This window comes from Sphaeramia orbicularis, unplaced genomic scaffold (genome assembly GCF_902148855.1).
Source record: "Sphaeramia orbicularis unplaced genomic scaffold, fSphaOr1.1, whole genome shotgun sequence".
Classification (NCBI taxonomy): domain Eukaryota; kingdom Metazoa; phylum Chordata; class Actinopteri; order Kurtiformes; family Apogonidae; genus Sphaeramia; species Sphaeramia orbicularis.
The window spans coordinates 10,200-35,000 of NW_021941442.1; the positions used below are offsets into that span (position 1 = coordinate 10,200).

The following is a 24,801-nucleotide window of genomic DNA, read 5'->3' on the forward strand; positions in this document are numbered from 1 at the left end:
TAGGGTTACTCTCAGTGTCATTTCCATTCCCTCCCATGTATCTGGTCTCTTCTTTGGGTTAGGGTTAGGGTTGCTCTTCTGTCTCTTCTTTGGGTTCGGCTCACACCTTGGACAGGTTTTATTACCATGACGTAAAAAATGATTATGTCCAGGATTTGTTATATGAAAAATAGTCACCATCAAAAGTATTTTTATTATTTTTATTATTCAGCTGTATACAATGTAAATAAGTAAAAAACATTTGACACTGACAATGACAAACAGTTTTCATAAGAAATTGTTTTGATTATTCGTTAAAACCAAAGATATAACAGAACAGTGATTTTGATCTTCAAAAAAAAAAGAAAAAAGTTTAGATTTTCTGTAATAAAAATATACTAGCATTACTTGATATGAATTTGATGTACAGTAATATTACCTGGACGTACTCCCAATGCATATGAAAACCAGTGATATAAAAAAAAAAAAAAAAGGACTGATGGATTGATGTTAAGTTAAATTAAGTGAAGTCATGTATTTTCAAAATCAGAGTATAATTACATGGACACACTCCTGCGTCTCCTTCTGACGGACGGACACACTCCTGGAGACGGATACTTTACAGAGAAGTGCATCCTTTTCTTGTTCTTTGTTGGTGTCAGAGGGACCAGGCTGATGACATGCCTCCATATCCTTCACAACAGCTGGAACTCTTTCATTTTCTGACACTCCATCTACTGTTGGAATATCACTGTTTGTCTCTTGTTCAGAATTTGGAGTTCCAATCCCTCTGAGCCTGTTCAAAACCCTCTCCAGGACATCGGTGTCTGAGCCCCAAAGTGCATCATAACACTTTGGTAGGAAATGGCAGAAGATGACCCCGTAGTTTGAAACTAAAATGGCTGAAGCCTGGACAGCTGTGCTCTCTTCTTTGTTGGTAATATAGACTGGGACGAAGCACACCCATACAAACAGGTACATGAGCATGCTAAAAATGATGTAGCCTGTTTCACTGAACTCCTGAGGAACCTTCCTGCTTTTAAACGCCAACAGGAAGCCACTCAATGCCAGCAAAGCTATATAGGCCAACATAATGCCAAAACCTATATAGGTTTGGCCTTCACTGCACTGGAACACTGTCTTCAAACTCTGAGGTGGATGTCTGGTTTCAGTGTCAGGAGAGTCGAAGATCATCCAGAAGAGACAAATGAGTCCTTGGACACTGGTGAAGATGATAACAATGGGAGCTGGTTTGTACAGTTTGTACAGTCCTCTTTTTATTAACGGTCCAAAAGGAATGAAAACCAGAAAAGTGCGATAAGCTTAACAAGAATGCAGGAAACACACAGGGTGAAGCCCATGGCGTAGAGTACTTGACGAGCCCGGCACAGATGGATGTTCGGCTTCCCCATGAAGCAAACCACACTTGAAAAACTGACGGACAGACCGGCCATCATCACACAGGACAATGTGACCTCAGCTCTTCTCATGGGCGGAGACTTTCTGTACACCAAGAATATTATGAAGGTACCGACCAAGAGCAACACGCCCAACGCTGTGGCTGCCATCATGGCAATAGGGTGAGCGTTAACCCAGCGCATGTAGGACTCCTGCAGGGGTACGCATCCTTTTGACCCTTTGAGAGATCCAGTTCCAGCAGGACACTTTTTACAGTCATGAAGGTCTGTTCAGCAAAAGGGAAATGGACAGATTATGAAAATGAACCACACTCAGACTACAGACCTGCCAGAGCCCCGCCCATTTATGTCTGTGACTGTCACTCAGACTACAGATCTCCCAGAGCCCCACCCATTTATGTCTGTGACTGTCACTCAGACTACAGACCTCCCAGAGCCCCGCCCATTTATGTCTGTGACTGTCACATGGTTAGCGGAGTGTCCACTGCCTCACTTTACTAGAACGTGTGTGTGTGTGGGGGGGGGGGCAGATGTTCTAAAATAGTGATGGGGGGGCAGATGTTCTAAAATAGTGATGGGCTATTCACCAATGAATCATTCAAAAGAACTGATTCATTAAAATGAACAAGTTGAATTGATTTGCAAACACAACAGATTCGATTCAGCAGCACTTTACTAATATTCTTGTCTATTATCTTTTTTTTGCCTGTTATCACATATACTTGTTGGAATCCCTCATTAATATTATTGTCTATTTATTTATTTATTTATTTATTTATTTATTTTTGTCTATTATCACGTACACTAGTTGGAATCCCTCATTAAGTCGGAGGTGGAAGTGCAGTGTGACGCTCACGTACAAGCAAATGCTTTGAAGCACTGTAGGTTCATGACCGGCACTGGCAAGATCTATTTTAAAAAAATTGGTTAATCAAATGAACTGATTTGGAATCGATTCCCAACAGATGAATGACTGAAATTATGGAGTTACTGAAAAGAATGGGATTCCCATCACTATTCTAAAAAGGATTGGATCCTGGAGTCTAGAGCTGAAGAAGAACGGACTACTGCCACAGAAGACTTGAACTTTAAATGATCAATCAGGGTTGGTCAAACTGGGGGGGTGGGGCCCTGGGGGGGGGGGAGTCATCCCAGGGGGGTCATGGATCAGTCCTGGGTGTTTTTGTGTTCTTCGGGTTGGAACATGTATCAGCTGGAACTAATGTTTGATGGTTGGATTCACCCTGGACCCATTTTTTGGACGGACACCAAACCGTTGTTACCATGGTGATCTGTCTCTAGACTAGAAAAGAGTTTAGGTTTGGACAATGGACAAGGACTGAACTGGAAAAGACACATGGAGGACACACTGGTTTGTGTTTTGAACCAGTTTGGACTTTTCTTTCCTCACATGTCCAATGGAAACAGGCTGATACTGGTCACATGTTCATCTGTGAAACCAACATGTGTTTGTCGGACGAAAAAAAAAAGAGCTGGACTGGCAGAGTTGGACAGAATTGGACATTTACTATTTTATTTGGACAAATATTGTCTCAGAGCAGTCTGGGTGAGTTTATTATATTATTCAAACAAAATCTAAGTTGCTTTGAATTTGAAAAACAAATTATTCAAGAAAAAAAAAAAAAGTATTGATACAATATTGATGTTTTGTCAAAACATTAGAAATTGAACACTGGTACAATGGAGGTTATGGTCCTAAAGGGAACTGAGGTTTTTATGGTCCTCTAAACGGGGACTGGAAGTTTATGGTCCTCTAAAGGGGGTCCACGGACACAGGACTGAGACCCAGTGAATCAAATGTTCCTTCAGATGATGAATCCATTGGGTGTGCATCATCATTGCTTTTGCTCTTCTTTTTTTTAGTTTAGTGACCTGTTTTGAAACACATATTAATAACTTTGTGATCTGGACCCTTTTCATTCATCTTTAGATATTAAATTTATATTAAGTGTCCCAGTGCCATCCCATTCTGTCAGTTTTGGAGGTAGTGAATGTCAAACAGGACGTACCCCAGTCATCAGAGTAAAAGCCCTCGGTGCAGTTGATGCAGCTGTAACAGCAGGACACGTTCACTATCTTCTTGCTCGTGCCAGGGCCAACAGCGCTCTGAGCATCTGGAACTCAGGGACCTGTTCGAGGGAAACCAGGGAGTTCATGTCGGTTTGACTAAATGTGTTCTTCACTTATACTGACCATTAAGGCCATATGAGATCAAATGCGCATCAGTATGTTCTACTTCAGGGTTAGACGTTCTACACCTAGCCCTCTGGGTTCGAACTTGCAGGATCTTTGACTTTTCATTGTCATGTTCCCTGTCAGTTTGGTTTTCCATGGTCCATTCCATATTTGATCATGTACAACGGGTTCAAACACTCTTTTACATGTATGTTATCTTGTGTGTGAAGTGTGTGACGGTAATTTTACCGTAAAATTGGTTGTTGAATGCCAGGTAACTTACATCAAGTTCAATTTGTTCATCAAGAGCATAGTATCGTCCCTTCTTTTCAATTTTCCTGTGCTCTCCATCCTTTGTCACATTAGCATATCTACCCGTTGACAAAATCACCACTTTCGTCAAAGAAGAAACTTTGCTTCTCATACTCAAACTTGACTTTCTTCAGTTCTTCAAGGAGCTGAAACAGAAAAAAGACAAAGGACAGAGCTGGACATTGAATTTTCTTTTAAAAATAAAGTTGGAAATGCAACATTGATATTTACTAAATAACTGTAAAACATAAACAAATTCCAAAAGCAAACTGAGCTCCACTCTCACCTTCCATGGAGGGAAGTTCTTTTTCTCCAGAGCATGAAGAACTGTTGCATTTGAGTAGGTTTTTAAGAGCATTAGCAGTCGCCCACACTGCGACTCTTTCAAGGAAGGCTTCACTGGTGTCCAGAGCCTTTACTAGATAGTCATCATTTTGCTTTTGAGGATCACTGAAACTGCATGCCTGGTCGGATTTGATTTTCAGGACATCAGGGAGGGACAATAGGATGGAGGTTTGCTTGAGAAACACTCTGGGGTGCAGTTGAATCTCAGGTTCTTGTATTCTTCAATGAAGCGGTTGTATCCACCTGGGGTGGCTCTAAGGTTCTTCAGGTAGTTATCAAATGATTCACTGTGGCCTGAAACAAAACTGAAGCCCAAAATTCCCCAACCCTGTTTATTCCATCCATACGGCTATGGACCAATTTATTGACCAGCTGTCACTGGCAATCCAGGTCTTTGATGTGTTGGTCCGAATCATTTCCTTAAAGAGGAGATCCACCAACTCTGCCCTGACCATGACTAGTACCACTTGGGCAGTGGAATTCCGAATTTTCTCAGCAACCTGCCTGACATGTAGCATGCTGTGTTCATGGTCAAAGTAATAGGGCAACACTTCCTGGTAAGCCAGGCACACGCCGTGGCCTCTGCATCCCTTACAAAAACTGCGGAACCTGCTTTACCGTAGTCGTCATCCCCGGTACACGACCCCCACCCAGTTCCAGGAAAAGTGAGCCATCAGTTTGGCCAGAGCTTTAGTCTGATGTTTGTCACTGGGAATAGTTCGCAGGAACACCGGGTAGCGCTGCTTATCACTCAGAAACTGGGAAGATGATGTGCTGCTCATCTGAAAAGAAGTACAAGTACATATACTAATAAAATAAATACACCAAACAAACAGAGCAGTGAATGGAGGATATGGTTACATTTAAGGATAAACAATGTCATAGACATTACAGTAACTGCTTTAGAATCAAAGGATTGAGTCACTTTTCTTGTAATTACTGAACTGAATCATTTGAACTGTCTCATAACTCTGCTGATCTGTACAATATACACTTCCGTTTATGCAAACAGAGGTGTTTGACCCATCAAACACCCCTCTGTCTTGACTTTCCTCAACAAATTGCTCATAATTAAATGTGTAGACCAGGTATGAAACAAAGACCGTCAGGCTGCCTTCAATAGGTGTTTGATACTTACTAATGGAATCATGTAAACACTCAGCAGTTTGGCAACAGCGATGGACACCTCCGAGTACCGAGCTCCTAAAACAATCTTTACTTTGGGTCTGAAGTCAGTGTAGTCGCACTGCACATTGACAGAGCCGTTGACCGCTAGCATGCGCCCCACGTTCTGTAAGGCTTTGCTAGCATGACAGCATGTGTCACACATGACATATCCGAGACGCAGCCCTGGAAGGACACCAGCTGCATTCACTTCCTCTATGGCATGAATTGTTGCCAGGGATCTCATGAAGGACACCAAATAAAAACTGAAAACACAATGTCAACAGACATTACCTTCTCAACAGTAGATGAAGTACAAACATATATATGTGTGTGTGTGTGTGTGTGTGTGTATGTGTGTGTGTGTGTAAATCATATTTTGGCTGAAAAGACAGTGTTTGGCCTTAAATACTATGGCCATGTCAAAAACATTGACAGAACATTTGCTCGTTTGACCTTATAGTGAATCTTTGTTGATTTGACAGTGTCTCATCGTGAAATCAGTCACATGGACAAACAACAGTATGATCAGTACCTTGGTGCTTAATTTACTTTTTGATGTATTTATTTTTACATTTTTCTTAATTACTTTTAATTTACTTTTATCTATTGGTTTAATAAAAGTAATATAATATATGGGAGATGAGAGACAGCGCTAACAGTTTTTTTGGGTTTTTTTTTTTGCAATGTTCCCCTTAAAGTGAAAACATTCATAAAGAGGTTTGAAAGGTGGGCTACGAGATCTTAGAAAAACAGTTCAAGCAGCTACACTTTGAAAATACTCAGTTCTAAAGTCCAAACCCCATTCTTCAGACCCCCCCCCCCCACACACACACACACACACACACCTATGTGACTAATATTAATTTACTACTGATTTTTGTTCGTGACAGACCAGCTGGTGTACTTTCCATCCTAACATAACTCATATGGCAAATATAACTAATATAACTAATATGGCAAATATAACTAATAAAACTAATATGACAAATATAACTAATATGAGAAATATAAGTAATATGACTAATATGACAAATATAACTATTAAAACTAATATGACAAATTTAACTAATATAGCAGTATGTGAGGATGGGTGAGCATACATCTGGATATCTGGACATTGCTTGTGGGGTCCCTCAGGGTTCAATATTGGGGCCCAAATTGTTTATTTTATATATAAATGATATATTCAATGTATCTAAAGCTTTAAAATTAATATTATTTGCAGATGATACCAATATATTCTATTCTAATGATAATTATAATAAACTGGTGGATATGATAAATAATGAATTAACCAAAATAAAATTATGGATGGACATGAATAAATTATCACTAAACAAGACTAAGGCATTGTTGTTTGGCAATATAAAAAAACAAACAAAACTCAGAATTACGCATATGCATAGATAGCGTTCCGTTAGAAATAGTGTCAGAACACACATTTTTAGGTATAATTATTGACAATAAATTAAGCTGGAAATCACACATCAGATTCATCCAAACAAAATTATCCAAAAGCATTTCCATCATTAACAAAGCTAAACACGTCCTGCATTATAAGGCACTCTATATATTGTATTGTTGTCTGGTCCTGCCATACCTAACCTACTGCATAGAATTATGGGGCAATAACTATAAAACTACTCTATACCCTCTCTTCATATTACAAAAACATGCAGTCAGAGTCTTACATAAAGTTGGCTATTTGGATCATACTCATTTATTATTCTTGCAGTCAAAACTATTAAAAGTCTATGATTTGGTAAATTTTTACACAGCTCAACTTCTATATAAAGCCAATAAAAATCAACTACCAGCCAACATACAAAAACTATTTGCCCATAGAGAGGGGGGCTATAACCTGAGGGGATGTGGGAATTTCAAAGTCCCAGCAGTCAGGACATCCAGGAAAAGTTTGTGTGTGTCAGTGTGTGGGGTCAGGCTTTGGAATGGGTTGGGGACAGACCTCAAGTAGTGTCCAAATATTCAAAAATTCAAAAAAAAAAAAAAAAAAGTACAAAGAAATGTTATGTTCACAATATCTGGCTCAAGGAAGGGTGTGATCATTAATTGGATTGTCAGGTTGTTCTATTGTATGGTGTGTGTGTGTGTATATAAACATGGGGGTGCAGACGTGTGTGTACAGCGGTAGACATAAGCTGGTGTGTATTGACTGTATATGGGTATGTATGGTCTGTATGTGACTGTATGTCTGTATGTATGTCTGTATGTGACTGTATGTGTGTATGTAGATGTGTATGTGACTGTATGTGTGTATGTATATGTGTATGTGACTGTATAAGTGTATGTAGAAGTGTTTGTAGATAATCACAATCTTATGTTGTATTATCAAGTGATTAAGCACTAACAGTCTGAGGACTGGAATTAAGGGGTAGGACTGGATAAGCAGTGGCTTCTTCCTACTCCCTTACAGGCACAACAGTTGTTTCTTTTTTCTCTATTATTAGATTTTTTGTGTATTGTTTATCATTATTATTATTATTTTTCTATTGTTTTATTTTTTTTATTTGTGTATTATTTATTATTTTTATTTTTGTTTCATGTTTTGTATTATGTCTGTGTCTGAAATAAACTAACCTAAACCTAAACCTAATATGACAAATTTAACTAATATAACTAACATGAGTAATATGACATTTATAACTAATATATTTAAAATGACAAATATAACTAATGTAACTAATATGACAAACATAACTAATATGACTAATATGACATATAATTAATATAACTAATATGACTAATATAACTACTATGACTAATATGACAAATATAATTAATATAACTAATATGACTAATATAACTACTATGACTAATATGACAAATATAACTAATATAAGTAATATGACAAATATAATTAATGTAACTAATATGACTAATATTACAAATATAACTAATATGACTAATATGACAAATATAACTAATATGTCTAATATGGCATTTATAACTAATATAACTAATATGACAAATATAACTAATATAGCTAGTATAACTAATACAGCTAATATAAATAATATGACAGATACAACTAATATGTTAATATAACAAATATGACTAATATAACTAATTTAGCTAATATAGCTAATGTGACTAATATAGCTAATATAACTAAGAAGACAAATATAACTAATATAACTAATATGACAAATATAGTTAATATAACTAATATGACAAATATAACTAATATAGCTAATATGACTAATATGACAAGTACAACTAATATAGCTAATATTACTAATATAACTAATATGACAAATATAACTAATATAACTAATATGACAAGTATAACTGATATAGCTACTATATTTAATATGACTAATATAACCAATATGACAAATAACTAATATAGTTAATATAGCTAATATGACTAATATAACTAATAAGACAAATATAACTAATATAGCTAATAAGACAAATATAACTAATATAGCTAATATAGCTAATATAGCTAATATAACTAATACGACAAATATAACTAATATAGCTAATATAGCTAATACAACTACTTCAGCTAATATGGCCACGCTGTGGCTCTGTCTTCGTTTCCTGTAGCAGTTGCTCCAAACCTCTGAGAACGTACGATTCTAGCATGAAGAGGTGTACGAACAGAGGGGGGAGGGACAAATGACAGTTGGTTCAGTCATTTCAAGTGGGCGCTCAAAATGATTGGATGGTGTTTTTTCAGTCCCATCCATTCCACAGGTGACTACATTTTTTTTTATTGTTGTGTTAGAGCATTTAATTAATTGGTTGTAATCAGGGTTTGAATGTGATTTTAAGGAATATAGTAAAAAAAAAAAAAAAAAAAAAAAAAGCTGAAGGAAAACCCACCTAGCCCACCTTTAAGCCCCTGACTTACAGTATGTAATAAACTTCCACTTACTGATTCTAATTCAGGCCTTTTTGGTACTTACTCTGAACATTGGTAGCTTTCTGGTTGGTTCCGTTCATCCAAGGCGGTTACTTTATGATGACTCGGGAACATCATCCCTATGATGACATCACCTGGTGAATGGGCACCACAGTCGCAGCCTCGGACCAACGGTGCGATGTTGGCCGTCATGACTGCCAGAGTCTGGAGGAGGATGCACAGATGAGCCAGCTGCATTCTGTCTGTCTGTCTGTCTGTCAGATGGATCCGGTATCTGGCTTTAAATCACCTCTGCTGTGGGAGGAGCTCGGCTTCTCACCAGGAACCTGCATAAAAGTGGAATGAAAGTTATGTCAGTTCATCCTGTGGGAAATTCTAAAGAAGCAAAGAATTTCTTTGATTGATTTTGGATTAGATAAAAAAGTGTAGTTTCACTTTCTGCTCTGTGTCCTTAGTGTGGGGTTGATTGATCCCTCATTCATATATAAGTTTGAGTTCATCATTTGGATTAAATGTGTTTGTGGTTATGAGTGAAACATGTTTGAAAGGATGAATATGACAGTGGAGTGGTTCTACTGGACTACACATCTCACATATACTGACAGTCAATAGAAAGTTTGAGGTCTAAATGTCTGCATATTTCTACTTGTAGGGGGTTGTTATTATTCATTGTGGATTTATTGATGCCTTAGTGCTGGGGTCGTTCAGATCATGATGAGTTTTGATTGATTGATTGATTTCAAACATGAATGTCAAACAGAGGAAAATAAATAAACAAAACACTTAAACATAAGACATAATACATATTCAAAAAGGAGTGAGAAGAAGTACAACTCATAAACTCCACCCCTTCTCCTTATATAATTAATAACAATAATAACCTTCCTAGTCTAATCAGATCTATACACTATGCCATAATATGACCAATACTTACTAGTAAATAATTAGGTTTCTGGCTTCATATTATTATGAACAAATATAATATGATTTACATAAACACATGATACAATAACACATATACGTAAATACATATTCATACACAGATCTATACACACATATACACCTACATATATACATACACACCTATACATACATTTTCACACACTTACCACATACTTGTACATCTTTATCACACCCAGTGATCCCCAAGCCTTCCCTCCTCCCTGTATGTCTGAAAAATTGTGTCTTTGTACCTCTTTTTAAATCCTTTCCTGCTTGGACATTGCTTTAACTCTATATTAAATCTGTTCCACAGTCTCACCCCTCTGACTGAAACACAAAAACCCTTCCTAGTTGTGCATATTAAGGGAATTTTGAAGTTAATTTTCCCCCTTAAATCATAACCCCCCTCATGAATACTGGATAATTTCTGTATATTTGTTGGTAAAAGATTATTTTTAGCTTTGTGCATTATTTGAGCTGTTTGATGGTCCACGATGTCTGTGAACTTGAGTAATTTTGACTGTAAGAATAATGAGTTTGTGTGTTCCTGGTAGCCAACATTATGAATGATCCTCTTTGCTCTTTTTTGAATAATAGTTAGTGGCTGTAGTGAGCTCTTGTAGTTGTTGCCCCAGATCTCAACACAGTACTGTAAATATGGTGAAACGAGGGAACAGTACAGAGTGTGAAGTGACTTGTGATCCAAAACCTTCTTTGCTTTTTTTATTATTGCAATGCTTCTGGAGACTTTGGTTTGTACATGTTTGATATGGGCTTTCCAACTGATTCTGTCGTCAGTGGTTACCCCCAGAAATTTTATTTCATGAACTCTCTCTATTTCAATTCCGTCTGTTTTTATTGTTACCTGTGAATTATTTCTGCAATTACCAAATATCATTATTTTTGTCTTGCTAAGATTTAATGACAACCTGTTTCTGTCGAACCACATTTTTACTTTGTTCATTTCTGTACTAACTTCCTCCTATAATTTTTGTAAGTTATCCCCAGAGCAGAAAATATTTGTATCATCAGCAAATAACATGAAGTTCAATACCTTAGAAATTTTACATATTTCATTTATATACAGAAGAAAAAATTTAGGAACCAATACTGACCCCTGGGGGACCCCACAAGCAATGTCCAAACATGATGAATCACAGTCACCCAATTTCACAAACTGCCGTCTGCCACTTAAACAACATTTTACCCAGTCCAGCACAATCCCCCTTATTCCATACCTTTCCAATTTGTTTAACTTATTTCTACATTTGATGTCATAGACTGTGAACACTGGCAAATGGTCACTGATGTCATTAATTAAAAGTCCACTTATTGTATTATTATCAATGTCATTGGTGAAAATATTATCAATGAGAGTGGCACGGTGGGATGGAATTCTGCTGGGTCTGGTGATTTTTGGAAATAGGCTCATACTATATATTGTATTAATAAATTCATCTGTAGTTTTCTGTTTGTTGGGATTTAACATATCAATATTAAAATCACCACATATAAAAATAGTTTTATTGCTTATTTTTGAGAATACTGATTCCATCCACTCACTGAATGTACTAATGCTTGAGCCCGGTGCTCTATAAATGCAGCTAACAATAATATTCTTGTATTTCTCCATGTGCACTTCAATTGTTAAACATTCAAGCAGATTATCAATTACAGTTGTAATGTCAACCAAAACCCTGAAGTCTAAAGATTTATGAATATATAAAGCTACTCCTCCACCACTCTTATTTAGTCTGTTATTATACCTGTAATATATCTGTTATTATATGAGTTGTCATGTTGCCATGGTTCATTGCACATGGGTTGGTCTGTTTGCTAAAGTGGACCAAATACACACTGAGCAATACTCAGTGGGTATGTGCACGATTTGAGGATTGGTTTAGAAGGCCTATAAAGGCCCAAAAAAGCCCTCCATTGTTAGTCCAGTGAACCGCATCATGCCACGTCTATCACCTGAATAACATCTGTGGGTTGGACCTGGGTATGGAGGAGGCCGGTCTGAGCTCCAGTCATACAGCCAGACCTATGGATGGGCTGGTCCCAAACCTGGAGGAACGCCACAACACCACAGGCTCTGGTGACCAGAGACCGCATAGTCCAGGGAGAGAGAGAGGGACAACTGCAGACCAGGACCAGAACCAGGACCAGGATAACTATTGTTGGGACTGTGTGTTTGGCAGGTGCCTTTTTTTTTTTTTTTTGGTTAAGTTTTTTGTTTTGAAATTATTCTTGAAACTTTAGATTTTTGTTTCTGTGCCAATATCCTAAACAAACGATTCAGATGAAAAAATTCCAGTTAGGGTTTCAAAATAAAAATTATGTAGAAAAATATGGTCTCTGATCCTAGCTTTGAGTAATATGTGTCTTCAGTTTTTGTTTTTTTTCTGTATGCTGAAATCCACCTGATGTCATTATTGGGTTGGTGTTCCTGTGTAAGGGAGTGATTCAGGGAGTGCCCATTTTTGGATAATACGACAGCAGAAGGTCAGTCTCTAATAACAAATGGTAGTAAGGATTCAACGTGTATGGGTTTGACCAGGAGGAGGGTCCTGAAGAACAGTCTGAGGAAGAGTGACAGCACCCTGTACTGGACACAAAGGACCTGCAGTACCCTCTAGTGGACACAAAGGACCTGCAGTACCCTGTACTGGACACAAAGGACCTGCAGTACCCTCTAGTGGACACAAAGGACCTGCAGTACCCTGTACTGGACACAAAGGACCTGCAGTACCCTCTAGTGGACACAAAGGACCTGCAGTACCCTGTACTGGACACAAAGGACCTACAGTACCCTGTACTGGACACAAAGGACCTGCAGTACCCTCTAGTGGACACAAAGGACCTGCAGTACTCTGTACTGGACACAAAGGACCTGCAGTACCCTCTAGTGGACACAAAGGACCTACAGTACCCTGTACTGGACACAAAGGACCTGCAGTACCCTCTAGTGGACACAAAGGACCTGCAGTACCCTGTACTGGACACAAAGGACCTACAGTACCCTGTACTGGACACAAAGGACCTGCAGTACCCTCTAGTGGACACAAAGGACCTGCAGTACTCTGTACTGGACACAAAGGACCTGCAGTACCCTCTAGTGGAAAGAAAGGACCTGCAGTTCCCTGTACTGGACACAAAGGACCTACAGTACCCTGTACTGGACACAAAGGACCTGCAGTACCCTGTACTGGACACAAAGGACCTGCAGTACCCTCTAGTGGACACAAAGGACCTGCAGTACCCTGTACTGGACACAAAGGACCTACAGTACCCTGTACTGGACACAAAGGACCTGCAGTACCCTCTAGTGGACACAAAGGACCTGCAGTACCCTGTACTGGACACAAAGGACCTGCAGTACCCTCTAGTGGACACAAAGGACCTGCAGTACCCTGTACTGGACACAAAGGACCTGCAGTACCCTCTAGTGGACACAAAGGACCTGCAGTACCCTGTACTGGACACAAAGGACCTACAGTACCCTGTACTGGACACAAAGGACCTACAGTACCCTGTACTGGACACAAAGGACCTGCAATACCCTCTAGTGGACACTGCAATAAATAACACTCTGGTAGCTGACATGAAATCCTCCTCCTGAGTACAGATCCTATGGAATCTGAGTAGTTGAAACTTTATTAATCCTGCAAAGGCATATTGAGGATGAAAACTCGTTTTATGTAATAAAGTATGTTTGTGTCTTTGAAATACACTTTTATGTCTAATTCTTTTGTGTTTCTGAAGTTTTTTCCTTCAAAGGTGGTTGTATCCAAGAAATTGAATTAAAATCCAAAGTGTATTTGAGAGTTATACTGTAGAAGGATTGTGTGTTTGGGATGTTGAAAAATTGTTTGAATTCCTCCTCTGAATGTTGCTAAACCCCCCAGATGTCATCCAGTTCTCTAAAGTCGTGTACTGGTTTTTGATTGCATTTCTCTGATGCAGTATCTTCCCAAATGGCCATGAAAATGTGTGCAGAGGCTGGAGTGAATTTTTTTACCCATTGCTGTTCCCTTGATCTGTAAATAAAATTCCCCAGTGAATTCAGAATCAGTCCTGGTGAGATTTATTTCTAAAAATTGTAGGAGTTCTTTATAAGGTCTTTTCGATTCAGGATATTTAAAGAAGCACTCCTTCACTCTTTGAATGCCCTCTTTAATATCTATATTTGTATATAAGCTGTCTATGTCTGTGCTGAAGAGGATGGCATTTGGATCTGTAAGTTCTTTATTTTAGAAATAAAATCAGAAGTGTCCTTTATGTGACTCAGATGTTTCTCTGCTGAAGGAGTAATAAAATAATAAATTCCACTGAATGCTTGGTTTCACTCCCGCAATCTGACACAATAGGAGGAATTTCATGGGCTTTGCTCCAAGTGGAGGGTTAGGATCCAAATGGATTTAAGGTAAGAGGTACAAACATCTGGATCTGGGTTCAGAGTCACTAGTCGGTTAAGAAAGATGTTTTTTGTTTATGAGTTTCTCTTTTTTTTTTAAATCCTGGAGACTAGCGGGAGTGTTTGTGTGTAGATGGGTTAGGGTTAGTTATTTATATTTTCCCTTAGTTAATTTTTTACCCCTGCATTGGAAAAAGGAGGTTTGTCTTCTCAGTGACAGTTGTTTGATCATAGTAAAGAGTCTAGAATCAGAATCAGTGTTGTGTGTTTGCCTGCCTAATTGTCTGTGTTGCAGAGCTGTGCTGATGGGCTGATTGTGTCCACCTGTTAGGGAACAACGGCTGGGCCTATATGAAGGGCTCAGTCCCACCTGCTCTCTGCCTTCTTCACTTTTTCCTCAGCTCACCAGCAGACCACACAGCTTTAAAATGAGGAAAAACACAGTTCCTAGTCTCACAAGATTTATCATTAAAATTGACCCTGTGAGCCAAGACATACTCGTCAGCAAGCACAGCAGCAGCCCCAACCGTGGACACTCACTGCTCCCTCAAATAAGTTGCAACAGCCTCAGGAACACAATTTTTAAATTCCTCCAAGAGTATTAAGTCATAAAGTTGCTCTTTAGTTTCAACTCTGAGATGTGCACTACCTATTAAACAAGATTTCTTTTTCTCTGGCAAACTCAACAAAAGTCTGCTTCTCAGCCTTTTGACATCTTCTAAAACGCTGCCTGTAAGCCTCTGGAACCAGCTCGTAGGCCCGCAATATGGCTGCTTTAAGAACTTGGTAATCAGTACTTTGGGTGAGTGTTAATGAAGAATAAACTTCCTGTGCTTTATCCGTTAAAACACACTGCAGCAACAGGGTCCAGACATTTTCAGGCCAGCCAAATGTGGTGGCTGCACACTCAAAATGTGAAAAGTATTTTTCCACTTCTTTCTCTGAGAAAGGAGAAACTAAACTTATGTTACATCCAACATCAAACCATGGAGAAGGAGAACCTGTAGACTGCAGGCCAGCTCAGTTCTAATTCCCTCATTTTCTCTTCATGTATCAAACGTAACCTCTCGATTTCAAACTTCCTGTCCTCTTCTCTAGCTTTTGCCTCAAGCTCTAACTTTAATTTTTAACTGTAAGTCCAATTCATGTAAACGCACAGCATGAACATCCTGTGCTAACAGTACATCATCTGACTTACTGTCAGATCCCTGAACAGATTGACTTAAATCTGAATCCTCAGACTCACTCAGAAGTACTCCCTGTTCCACTAGTGCTGTAATTATTCTTGATCCAAGTTCTTCTTTAGAAGAAGTTGATGCAGCTGCAATGCAATAATGCTTTGCGATGGACATTAACTGTGCTTTAGTACATTGAAACAGCTGCCCTCTAGTAGGCGCTTCACAAAAGTTTTTCAGATCAACATCCATACTGAAATCAGAATTAATGGGAATGAATCTGCTAAGGCAAAAAGTAGTACTGTGAAACCTAAGAAATTTAATAAACCACAAGTGTCAAACCAGTACAACACAATGCAACACTACCACACAGATAAGTGCCACAACACAAAGTGCAATTAACCTCAAACTGGAAACAAACTAGCACAACTCCACAGAACACTTCCACACAGAACTAGCGTTATGAAACAAAGTGCAGTTAATATCACTATAGACCTACACATAGCCAGAAGTAAGCAATCAAAAACTTACAAAAAACAAAACACACACTAGGCTGATAACTCCATAACTATTCCCTGCACACAGTATGGAAATAGTATGACAACTGCCACCCTACATGAGTCAATACAACTCAAGCCCTAAACTCTACCCCTCCCCACAGGAAGAAAGTAGATTACACAAAATGTAGTCCCACAAACCATGCGACTACAAAAAAAAAAAAAAAAAACACCACTCACACAAAAATGCATGAGCACCAGGGTTACAAGTGTTCCAGAGGAACACAACTACAGCCTAGCCTTTAAACTACGGCACACAAAACAAAGTCCTCTAACTCACAACACATGGTGTGAGTGCAAACCCAGGTCAGTACATGACACCACATGCTATCACTGAATCAGAAATTGGCATTCCTAATGAACCTTCTCGAGAGCTTACCTGGTTTCCTCTCTGCCTTTGACTTTTACCCTATCTTACCTAACTATCTTTGTCGGCTTTCCTGGGCACGCCAGGGGCCACCCCAGGGTTACCACTCAAAAACAAAGTGGTGAAGGTAACACCAACACCTGCTGGCTGACTTAACCAGGTAAACTCATACAAAAAAAACCCCTTACCTCATGTTGTGACACATACATGAACCACCAAAAACATGGAAAAACAACGGTCTAGGGGTAAAAAAATACACTGACCCACTTCAATTGGACGAGCCCCCATTATGTTATGACCGGCTCAGAGACACAACATAAAGGAGGACGCAAACCAGAATGAATGCAAAAAAAAAGTGATTTATTAATAAAAAGAAGAACAAGAAAAAACAAAAAAACAGCAAAAGCTATGTGATCTGCGGAAAACGTGAAGAAGGCAGAGAGCAGGTGGGACTGAGCCCTTCATATAGGCCCAGCCCTTGTTCCCCAACAGGTGGACACAATCAGCCCATCAGCACAGCTCTGCAACACAGACAATTAGGCAGGCAAACACACAACACATAACAATCAGAAACAAGCATATGACACGACCAACAGTGAGTGGGTCCTAACCCTAACCCAACATTGAGTAGGTCCTAACCCAACAGTGAGTGGGTCCTAACCCTAACCCAACAGTGAGTAGGTCCTAACCCAACAGTGAGTGGGTCCTAACCCTAACCCAACAGTGAGTAGGTCCTAACCCAACAGTGAGTGGGTCCTAACCCTAACCCAACAGTGAGTGGGTCCTAACCCCAACCCAACAGTGAGTAGGTCCTAACCCTAACCCAATAGTGAGTAGGTCCTAACCCAACAGTGAGTGGGTCCTAACCCTAACCCAACAGTGAGTGGGTCCTAACCCAACAGTGAGTGGGTCCTAACCCTAACCCAACAGTGAGTGGGTCCTAACCCCAACCCAACAGTGAGTAGGTCCTAACCCTAACCCGATAGTGAGTAGGTCCTAACCCAACAGTGAGTGGGTCCTAACCCTAACCCAACAGTGAGTAGGTCCTAACCCTAACCCAACAGTGAGTGGGTCCTAACCCAACAGTGAGTAGGTCCTAACCCAACAGTGAGTGGGTCCTAACCCTAACCCAACAGTGAGTGGGTCCTAACCCCAACCCAACAGTGAGTAGGTCCTAACCCTAACCCAATAGTGAGTAGGTCCTAACCCAACAGTGAGTGGGTCCTAACCCTAACCCAACAGTGAGTGGGTCCTAACCCCAACCCAACAGTGAGTAGGTCCTAACCCTAACCCAATAGTGAGTAGGTCCTAACCCAACAGTGAGTGGGTCCTAACCCTTACCCTAACCCTAAGGCTGTCCTCACCCACTGAAGGGCCATCCTCACCCACTGGAGGTCGGTTCCACCCCAGGGCCATGCTTGGAGCTGTCAGACAGTTCCAGCGAACCTCAGAGTCTAAACATTCAGATGTTTACGGGATCCCACAGGTTTAGGGTTAGGGTTAGGGTAGCCCCTACAATTTACGCTGCACTTCAGCACACCAGGGGTTACTGAGGCTACTTTGATTTTATTTTTAAAGAGCTTTCCAAGGTTATTTTGGGATCTGCAAAAAAATGTTTTCAGTGAAATAGGAACAAAAACTCAGTCAAAAGATGATAAAATAGATTTTCATTTATTTGAAAAATAATCAGTCCACAGATGTTTGAAGTGATCCAGTGGTCATTAAAGGATCTATAAGATCACAGTCTTCAACATTAAATATAACCAATAAATAGAAAGCAGCAGTAACACAGTCAGTTTTGTAGGTCTACAGTACCTCTGATATGATGCATACGGAGCAGGAGTATTATGGGATACACTTTTGAGTGAGGCTGCACAAACTCTACATGTGTTCAAAGTTCCATGGAATGGCTGTTATTCAGATTATTATTATTATTATTATTATTATTATTATTATTATTATTATTATTACTATTATTATTATTATTATTATTATTTTGCAAAATAACTTCAAACAACATCTAGATCCAAGGGTTCAATCCATAACATGTGTCATTCATGTAATAATCCCAGAATCACTCTGGGGGCAGGGTTAGGGTTAGGGTTGGAACTGTGGGCACATTTCATAGGAATAAAACTATCAGACCATCCTTCAGTGTTATCTAGTCACACATCTACAGGCTAACCCTATCCCTAACCCTACAGGGGCCCCAAACCCTACAGGGGCCACTAACCCTAATCCTACAGGGGCCACTAACCCTAATCCTACAGGGGCCCCTAACCCTAATCCTACAGGGGCCACTAACCCTAACCCTAATCCTACAGGGGCCCCTAACCCTAATCCTACAGGGGCCACTAACCCTAACCCTAATCCTACAGGGGCCACTAACCCTAATCCTACAGGGGCCACTAACCCTAAGCCTAATCCTACAGGGGCCCCTAATCCTACAGGGGCCACTAACCCTAACCCTAATCCTACAGGGGCCACTAACCCTAACCCTAATCCTACAGGGGCCCCTAACCCTAATCCTACAGGAGCCCCTAACCCTGATCCTACAGGGGCCACTAACCCTAATCCTACAGGGGCCACTAACCCTAACCCTAATCCTACAGGGGCCACTAACCCTAATCCTACAGGGGCCACTAACTTTAACCCTAACCCTTCAGGAGCCACTAACTCTAACCCTATAAGGTACATTCTGACCCTAACCCTAAGCCCCACTCCAACTGTCCCTAAAATGGCTCAATCTAAGGAACAAAAACAGGATTATTTTCAGTTATTTATACATGAGTAAAAAAAATAATTATGATTCCATTCCATTTCTCTAATAATCTGATCTTTCCTCTTCCTCTAAAACAGGGGTCACCAATCCTGGTCCTTGAGGGCCGGTATCCTGCATGTTTTAGATGTTTCCCTCTTCCAGCACACCTGACGGTCATTCTCAGGCTTCTGCAGAGCTTGATGATAGGCTTATCATTTGAATCAGGTGTGCTGGAAGAGGGAAACATCTAAAACATGCAGGATTCCGGCCCTCGAGGACCAGGATTGGTGACCCCCTGCTCTAAAATGTCCAGACTGGACCTTCAAATGTCCCGATGCTGTTGGTGTGATGTTCTAAAATGACCAACCCTTTGGAACCCTCTGGCACTAGAAGGCTGTCAGTTATGGGATGTACCCCATAACCAAACATCTGTAAATATATGTATAAATGTGAATCTAAATGGGTAAAGTCAGTGTACAGTCACACATTCACATTTGGACTTTTGCATATTTCTCTGTACAGGCCTGGACTAACCCTAACCCTAACCCTAACCCAGAACACCTTTACATAGTTGTTGTTTTTCCAGTAAATACATTGAATTGGAGTATTATTTAGACTCTCTTATCATAGGTGAATAAAAAAAACCCTAATCATTCAAAGCATTAAAAAAATGGGTCAAAACTTTGTAAAGTGCATTGGACCATCTGTGATCGGTTCTATCTGATCGGTTCTATCTGATCCATTGGATTTGAATCTGGCTTCAGCAGAACCCACCATGGATTTCTGCAGGTAGAAAGTCCTGAACACATGCAAATGAAGGCAGGTAGGGTTCAACCAGAGTCCACATAACATTCTTCTAACCTCCATGTTAACCCTAACCCATGTTAACCCTAACTGTCTTCCTCCATACCTCAGCTGTGCAGCCTGATAAGGAAGTGTTACCACATCTCACACACACACACACACACACACACACACACACACACACACACACACACACACACAGTTTGGTTAGGGTTAACACTAGGGTTAGGGTTAACTCTCGAGTTAACACTAGGGTTAGGGTTAACCCTAACAGGTTGAAGTGGAGCCGTGACGTGACGGAGCTACACCGTCCTGTCGGTCTCGCGCGCGCCCCCGGGCAGGCCCTCCGGTTTGAGGGAGGGCGGAATGGGCAGCTCGTGCAGGCTGTCCGTGAAGGAGGCGGGGCTCAGCTGCTGCAGGACCGTCTGCATGGCGGTGAGGACCAGCGGGGCCGGACTCCTGCCTAGCAGGTACTTGAACGTGTCTTCGCCCAGGACCCTGGTCCAGCGGTCCGGTTCCGAGTCCAGATCCGCCTTCATGTGGAAGTGGACCTTGGGCATGAACAAGAGCATGTGGTCCAGGCACCGCCTCCTGGCCCCGCCCTTCACGTCCTCGCAGTCCCGGAGCTTCTGCAGGATCACATCCAAGGGGGTCAGTCCGTCCCGGTCCCGCGCCTGCGGGCACGCGCCGTTCCCCAGCAGCATAATAACGGCCTCGGGCCGCACGAGCTCGCAGGCCAGATGTAACGGGCTTCTGCCGTCGTCCGGGTGGAAACAGCCGCCGCCGTGGGTCCCGGAGGGTCCGCCGGGTGTCCGGTGCAGCTCCTGCAGGATGAGGCCGAGGATATAGCGGCGGTCATAGCGGACGGCCATGGCCAGGTGCGGAGCGGAGGCCGGGCAGCAGCAGAAGCGCTCCGCGGGCTTGGACAGCGCCTGGCCGGTGTACCGGCGGAGCAGGTACCGGGCGTACGCCTGGTGGTCGTGGACGATAGCGTACAGCAGAGCCTCCGAGGGGGTGTAGGTCCGGTGGCCGTCCTCCTCCTCCGTGTAAAAAGTCTCCATCGTTCGCATGTCCTCCAGCATCCAAACCGGCTTGAGGTCCCGCACGGCCCGGTAGAAGAGCAGAGAGAAGCAGCGGCGGTGTTTGTGGAGGCTCCGGTCCGACGAGCCGACGGTGACCGAGGCCATGGCCCCGACCCAAAGGAACCAGTCCAACCGAACCGAGTCCGACCGAAATAAACCAGTCCGAACCCTGCCCGTGTCCTCAGGCGGGTCCGGGGTCCTTCATGTCTCCGGGCTCAGACTGGGGACTTGATCTGACACATGGGCTCCGTTAACCCCACAGACCCGGATCATCAGGGTCCAGTCCGCAGTAAAAGGCACGGACTCACATTCCTGGACCCGAACCCGATCCTCTGACAGCTGCGGCAGTGCCCTCCGCAATACGGAGCATGGAGTGCGCATGCGCTCACTGGAACAACGTCCGGGAGATCTGGAAACTTTATTGACAAAGAGAAGTCTTATTTTCAAAGGGACATAAATTAATTCAGTCATCTGGTCCACAGTCAGTGGAATGTGGGAATGAACAGAAACACTAAGGTACAAAATGAGGCTCCGAGATTATTAGAGATTGAAGTAAAAAGGGACAAGATTAGGAGGGTTATCAAAATTCCGAGGTGCCACAAACGCAACAGTTCCAGTAAAGTGGTTCTGTATTTGATCAATAAACTGAGATATTCTGGTGTTTGACATGTTTTTGTAAATGACCTCATGTCTGTGCTCATTAGTTTATTGTTGAAATACTGTGACTTTGGCCTAAATATTATGACTTTATTAGAATAGTCTGTCATTTTTTCTTTTGATCTCAGTCTCTGTTTTGTAGGTTTCTCATGTGTCCAGGTTTGGGTTCTTCTTGGTAGTTCTTCTGGGTGCTACTGGACTGGTTTTGCTCTTTTGAAAACGTTTGTTTCTTATCAGTTCTAATAACTGGGGCGGGGGAGGACTTATAAACCTGCAGGGGGAGGGGTCTGTGGGGGTGTTAGTAGCAATTTAAGTGTTAGGGTCCTAGAGGGGGTGTGTCCCTAGGGGTAGGGTGGTAAGGGGGTGTGTCCCTGGGGGTAAGGTGGTAAGGGGGTGTGTCCCTGGGGGTAAGGTGGTAAGGGGGTGTGTCCCTGGGGGTAAGGTCGGTAGTGGGTATTGATACAGTCGGTAATGATGTCACAGCTGCGGGCGGGGAAACCTGAGGGCGAAAACAACACCCCCCCCACCTCCGTCCGCTATAACGTAAAAATGTGGGGTTTCAACTTGTTTTGCTAACGCTAACAAATGGTCATGACGTCTTTGAGTGACTACTGATCTATTAAAACATTCAGTCTACTGGGGTTGGATTGCTGTCCTTAGGGTAAGGGAGATTATATTATTATTATTATTATTATTATTATTATTATTATTATAGTAGCCTAGCCCAGCTAGTTATGGGTGAAGGCGGGTTCACCCTGGACATGTGACCAGTACATCACAGGACTGAACACATAGACACAAATGATCATTAGTCCCTTTTCCATTGATCCTCAAATTGTACAATTATAACTTGCACGTAAATTTTTTTCTAATGGAAAAATGACAATTTTGCCAAAACTCTCATTTTTTGATTAAAAGTTTTTGCGCCGGCAAGAGGTGGTTTTTGGGGCGAAGCACAAATAGTATATGACACAAAACTGCAACAGAAAGACCTTGTTCCACAATTAGAGTCAGGTGAATTTAAAAAACAGATGTTGACAGACATTACACCAAGAGAAGTAGAAGAGTTGAACCCAAACATGTCTGTTATGTGTGGACACAGCAGGAAACCACATCATTCAGTAGCCGACTGAGGGAGAATATAGAAGAATAAGGAATATATCTGTCAATAAACACCATATTTACATTTGTCTCCATGTTCATTGAACGACTTCTCGCGTCATCTCACAATAATAAACAAATCATAGTGTTTGTGATTTAATGGAAAAAACAACATTACACACTTCTGTTTTTACCATATTTAGTAAATATGGGTCAAGTTTTGTGCAGATGGAGAAGCCACTACTGTCACATTGACACCTGTGGGTGGCTTCGATTGTCCAGTGTTTTCAGCTTTTGTGCAGTTCTCCCACATTTGAAAAACAGTGAAGTATTGAACTGGATTCCACTCAAAATCATCAGGCCTGTTTTTCCTTTTATCAACTTTATTTTAGTTTTCAGGATAGCTTGAAAAGGTTTATACATTTGTCATAGGTGAAAACCTTGAAAAAAAACAAACAAAACAAACCAGTTTAAGTAATATACACACATTCACATTTAAGTTTTAGTACAGACTGGGAAAAACTGATAAGTATTTCACAGTGGAACAACTTTACTAAACCCAAGATTATTTACCAATAGCTTCATTTATGCAAATTTTAGGATTAGTTTTTTTTTTTTTTTACCACATGAATTAATAGGAAATTAAATTACCATTTTAACCATTTAATGAAATCAAATTAAACATTTAGTTTAGAACTTAATTTTAACTCTGTATTCTTACTTATTAAATTAATGGATTGACTATTAACACTTTAACCCATGTATCAAAAAAAATAATCATCAATAAAGTGCGCAAATAAAACTCCAAACAAAAATCCGAGTGTCCATGAAGGCATCATTAGCGCAACAGCGACAGAGCAACAGGCATAGCACAGGGAAAAAAAAAAACAAAAAACAGCACAGGACAAAAAAAAAAAAAAAAAAAAAAAATTGCATAGGAAAAAAAACAAGACAAAGCAGATAGCACAGAAGAAAAACAGATAGCACAGGACAAAAAAAAAAAAAAAAAACAGCACAGGACAAAAAAAAAACCAGATAGCACAGAAAAAAACAAAACAAAACAGATAGCACAGAAAAAAAAGATAGCACAGAAAAAAAAGATAGCACAGAAAAAAAAAGATAGCACAGAAAAAAGAAAACAGATAGCACAGGACAGAGTCTTCAACAGTGCATGCTCAGTAGTGCTTTGAAGCTGACCCGCTGTCTCTGCAGCGTTGAAGTGAACACCCACTTCTGCACAGAACTTAGTCATGAGTTGGTGTCATATTTACAGCCATCTGCAGCTGCATTCCTGCTGTGGCCTCCTCCTGGTACCTGCTGGTTCCATCCTGGTACCTGCTGGTTCCATCCTCTCAGTTTGGGGGTCACTGGGACAGTCTGCATCTGTCCATCTGTGGTGGGACAGTCAGAAGGTCCAGGAGGTCCAGAGGGTCCAGAAGATCCAGAGGGTCCAGAAGGTCCAGAAGATCAAGAGGGTCCAGAGGGTCCAGAAGGTCCAGGAGCTTAGACCTGCTCCATGGCTTGGACCATCCATGTTCCTCCAGAAGTTTCCACAGTGGGTACAGGTCAGGAGCTTGGACCGGACCTGACAGGGTCTGGGTCTGGTGGTCCGTCATACACAGTGGGTTC

At 41.0% G+C, this 24,801-nt stretch overlaps 2 protein-coding genes across 2 annotated transcripts; both read right to left on the reverse strand.

The window, feature by feature from the left end:
- Nucleotides 1–4,876: 4,876 nt before the first annotated feature.
- LOC115415747 (G-protein coupled receptor family C group 6 member A-like) lies at nucleotides 4,877–9,550 on the reverse strand. The gene is made up of 3 exons (XM_030129389.1): nucleotides 9,353–9,550; nucleotides 5,389–5,680; nucleotides 4,877–5,032 (listed from the first exon to the last, which is right to left on the reverse strand). Exons 1-3 carry the CDS (start codon nucleotides 9,544–9,546, stop codon nucleotides 4,877–4,879), a joined length of 642 nt encoding a protein of 213 aa, XP_029985249.1. The 5' UTR covers nucleotides 9,547–9,550.
- A 10,616-nt stretch (nucleotides 9,551–20,166) lies between these two features.
- On the reverse strand, nucleotides 20,167–22,150 carry LOC115415757 (ankyrin repeat domain-containing protein 9-like). The gene has a single exon (XM_030129396.1). It carries the CDS (start codon nucleotides 21,517–21,519, stop codon nucleotides 20,635–20,637), a length of 885 nt encoding a protein of 294 aa, XP_029985256.1. The 5' UTR covers nucleotides 21,520–22,150; the 3' UTR covers nucleotides 20,167–20,634.
- Nucleotides 22,151–24,801: the final 2,651 nt, after the last annotated feature.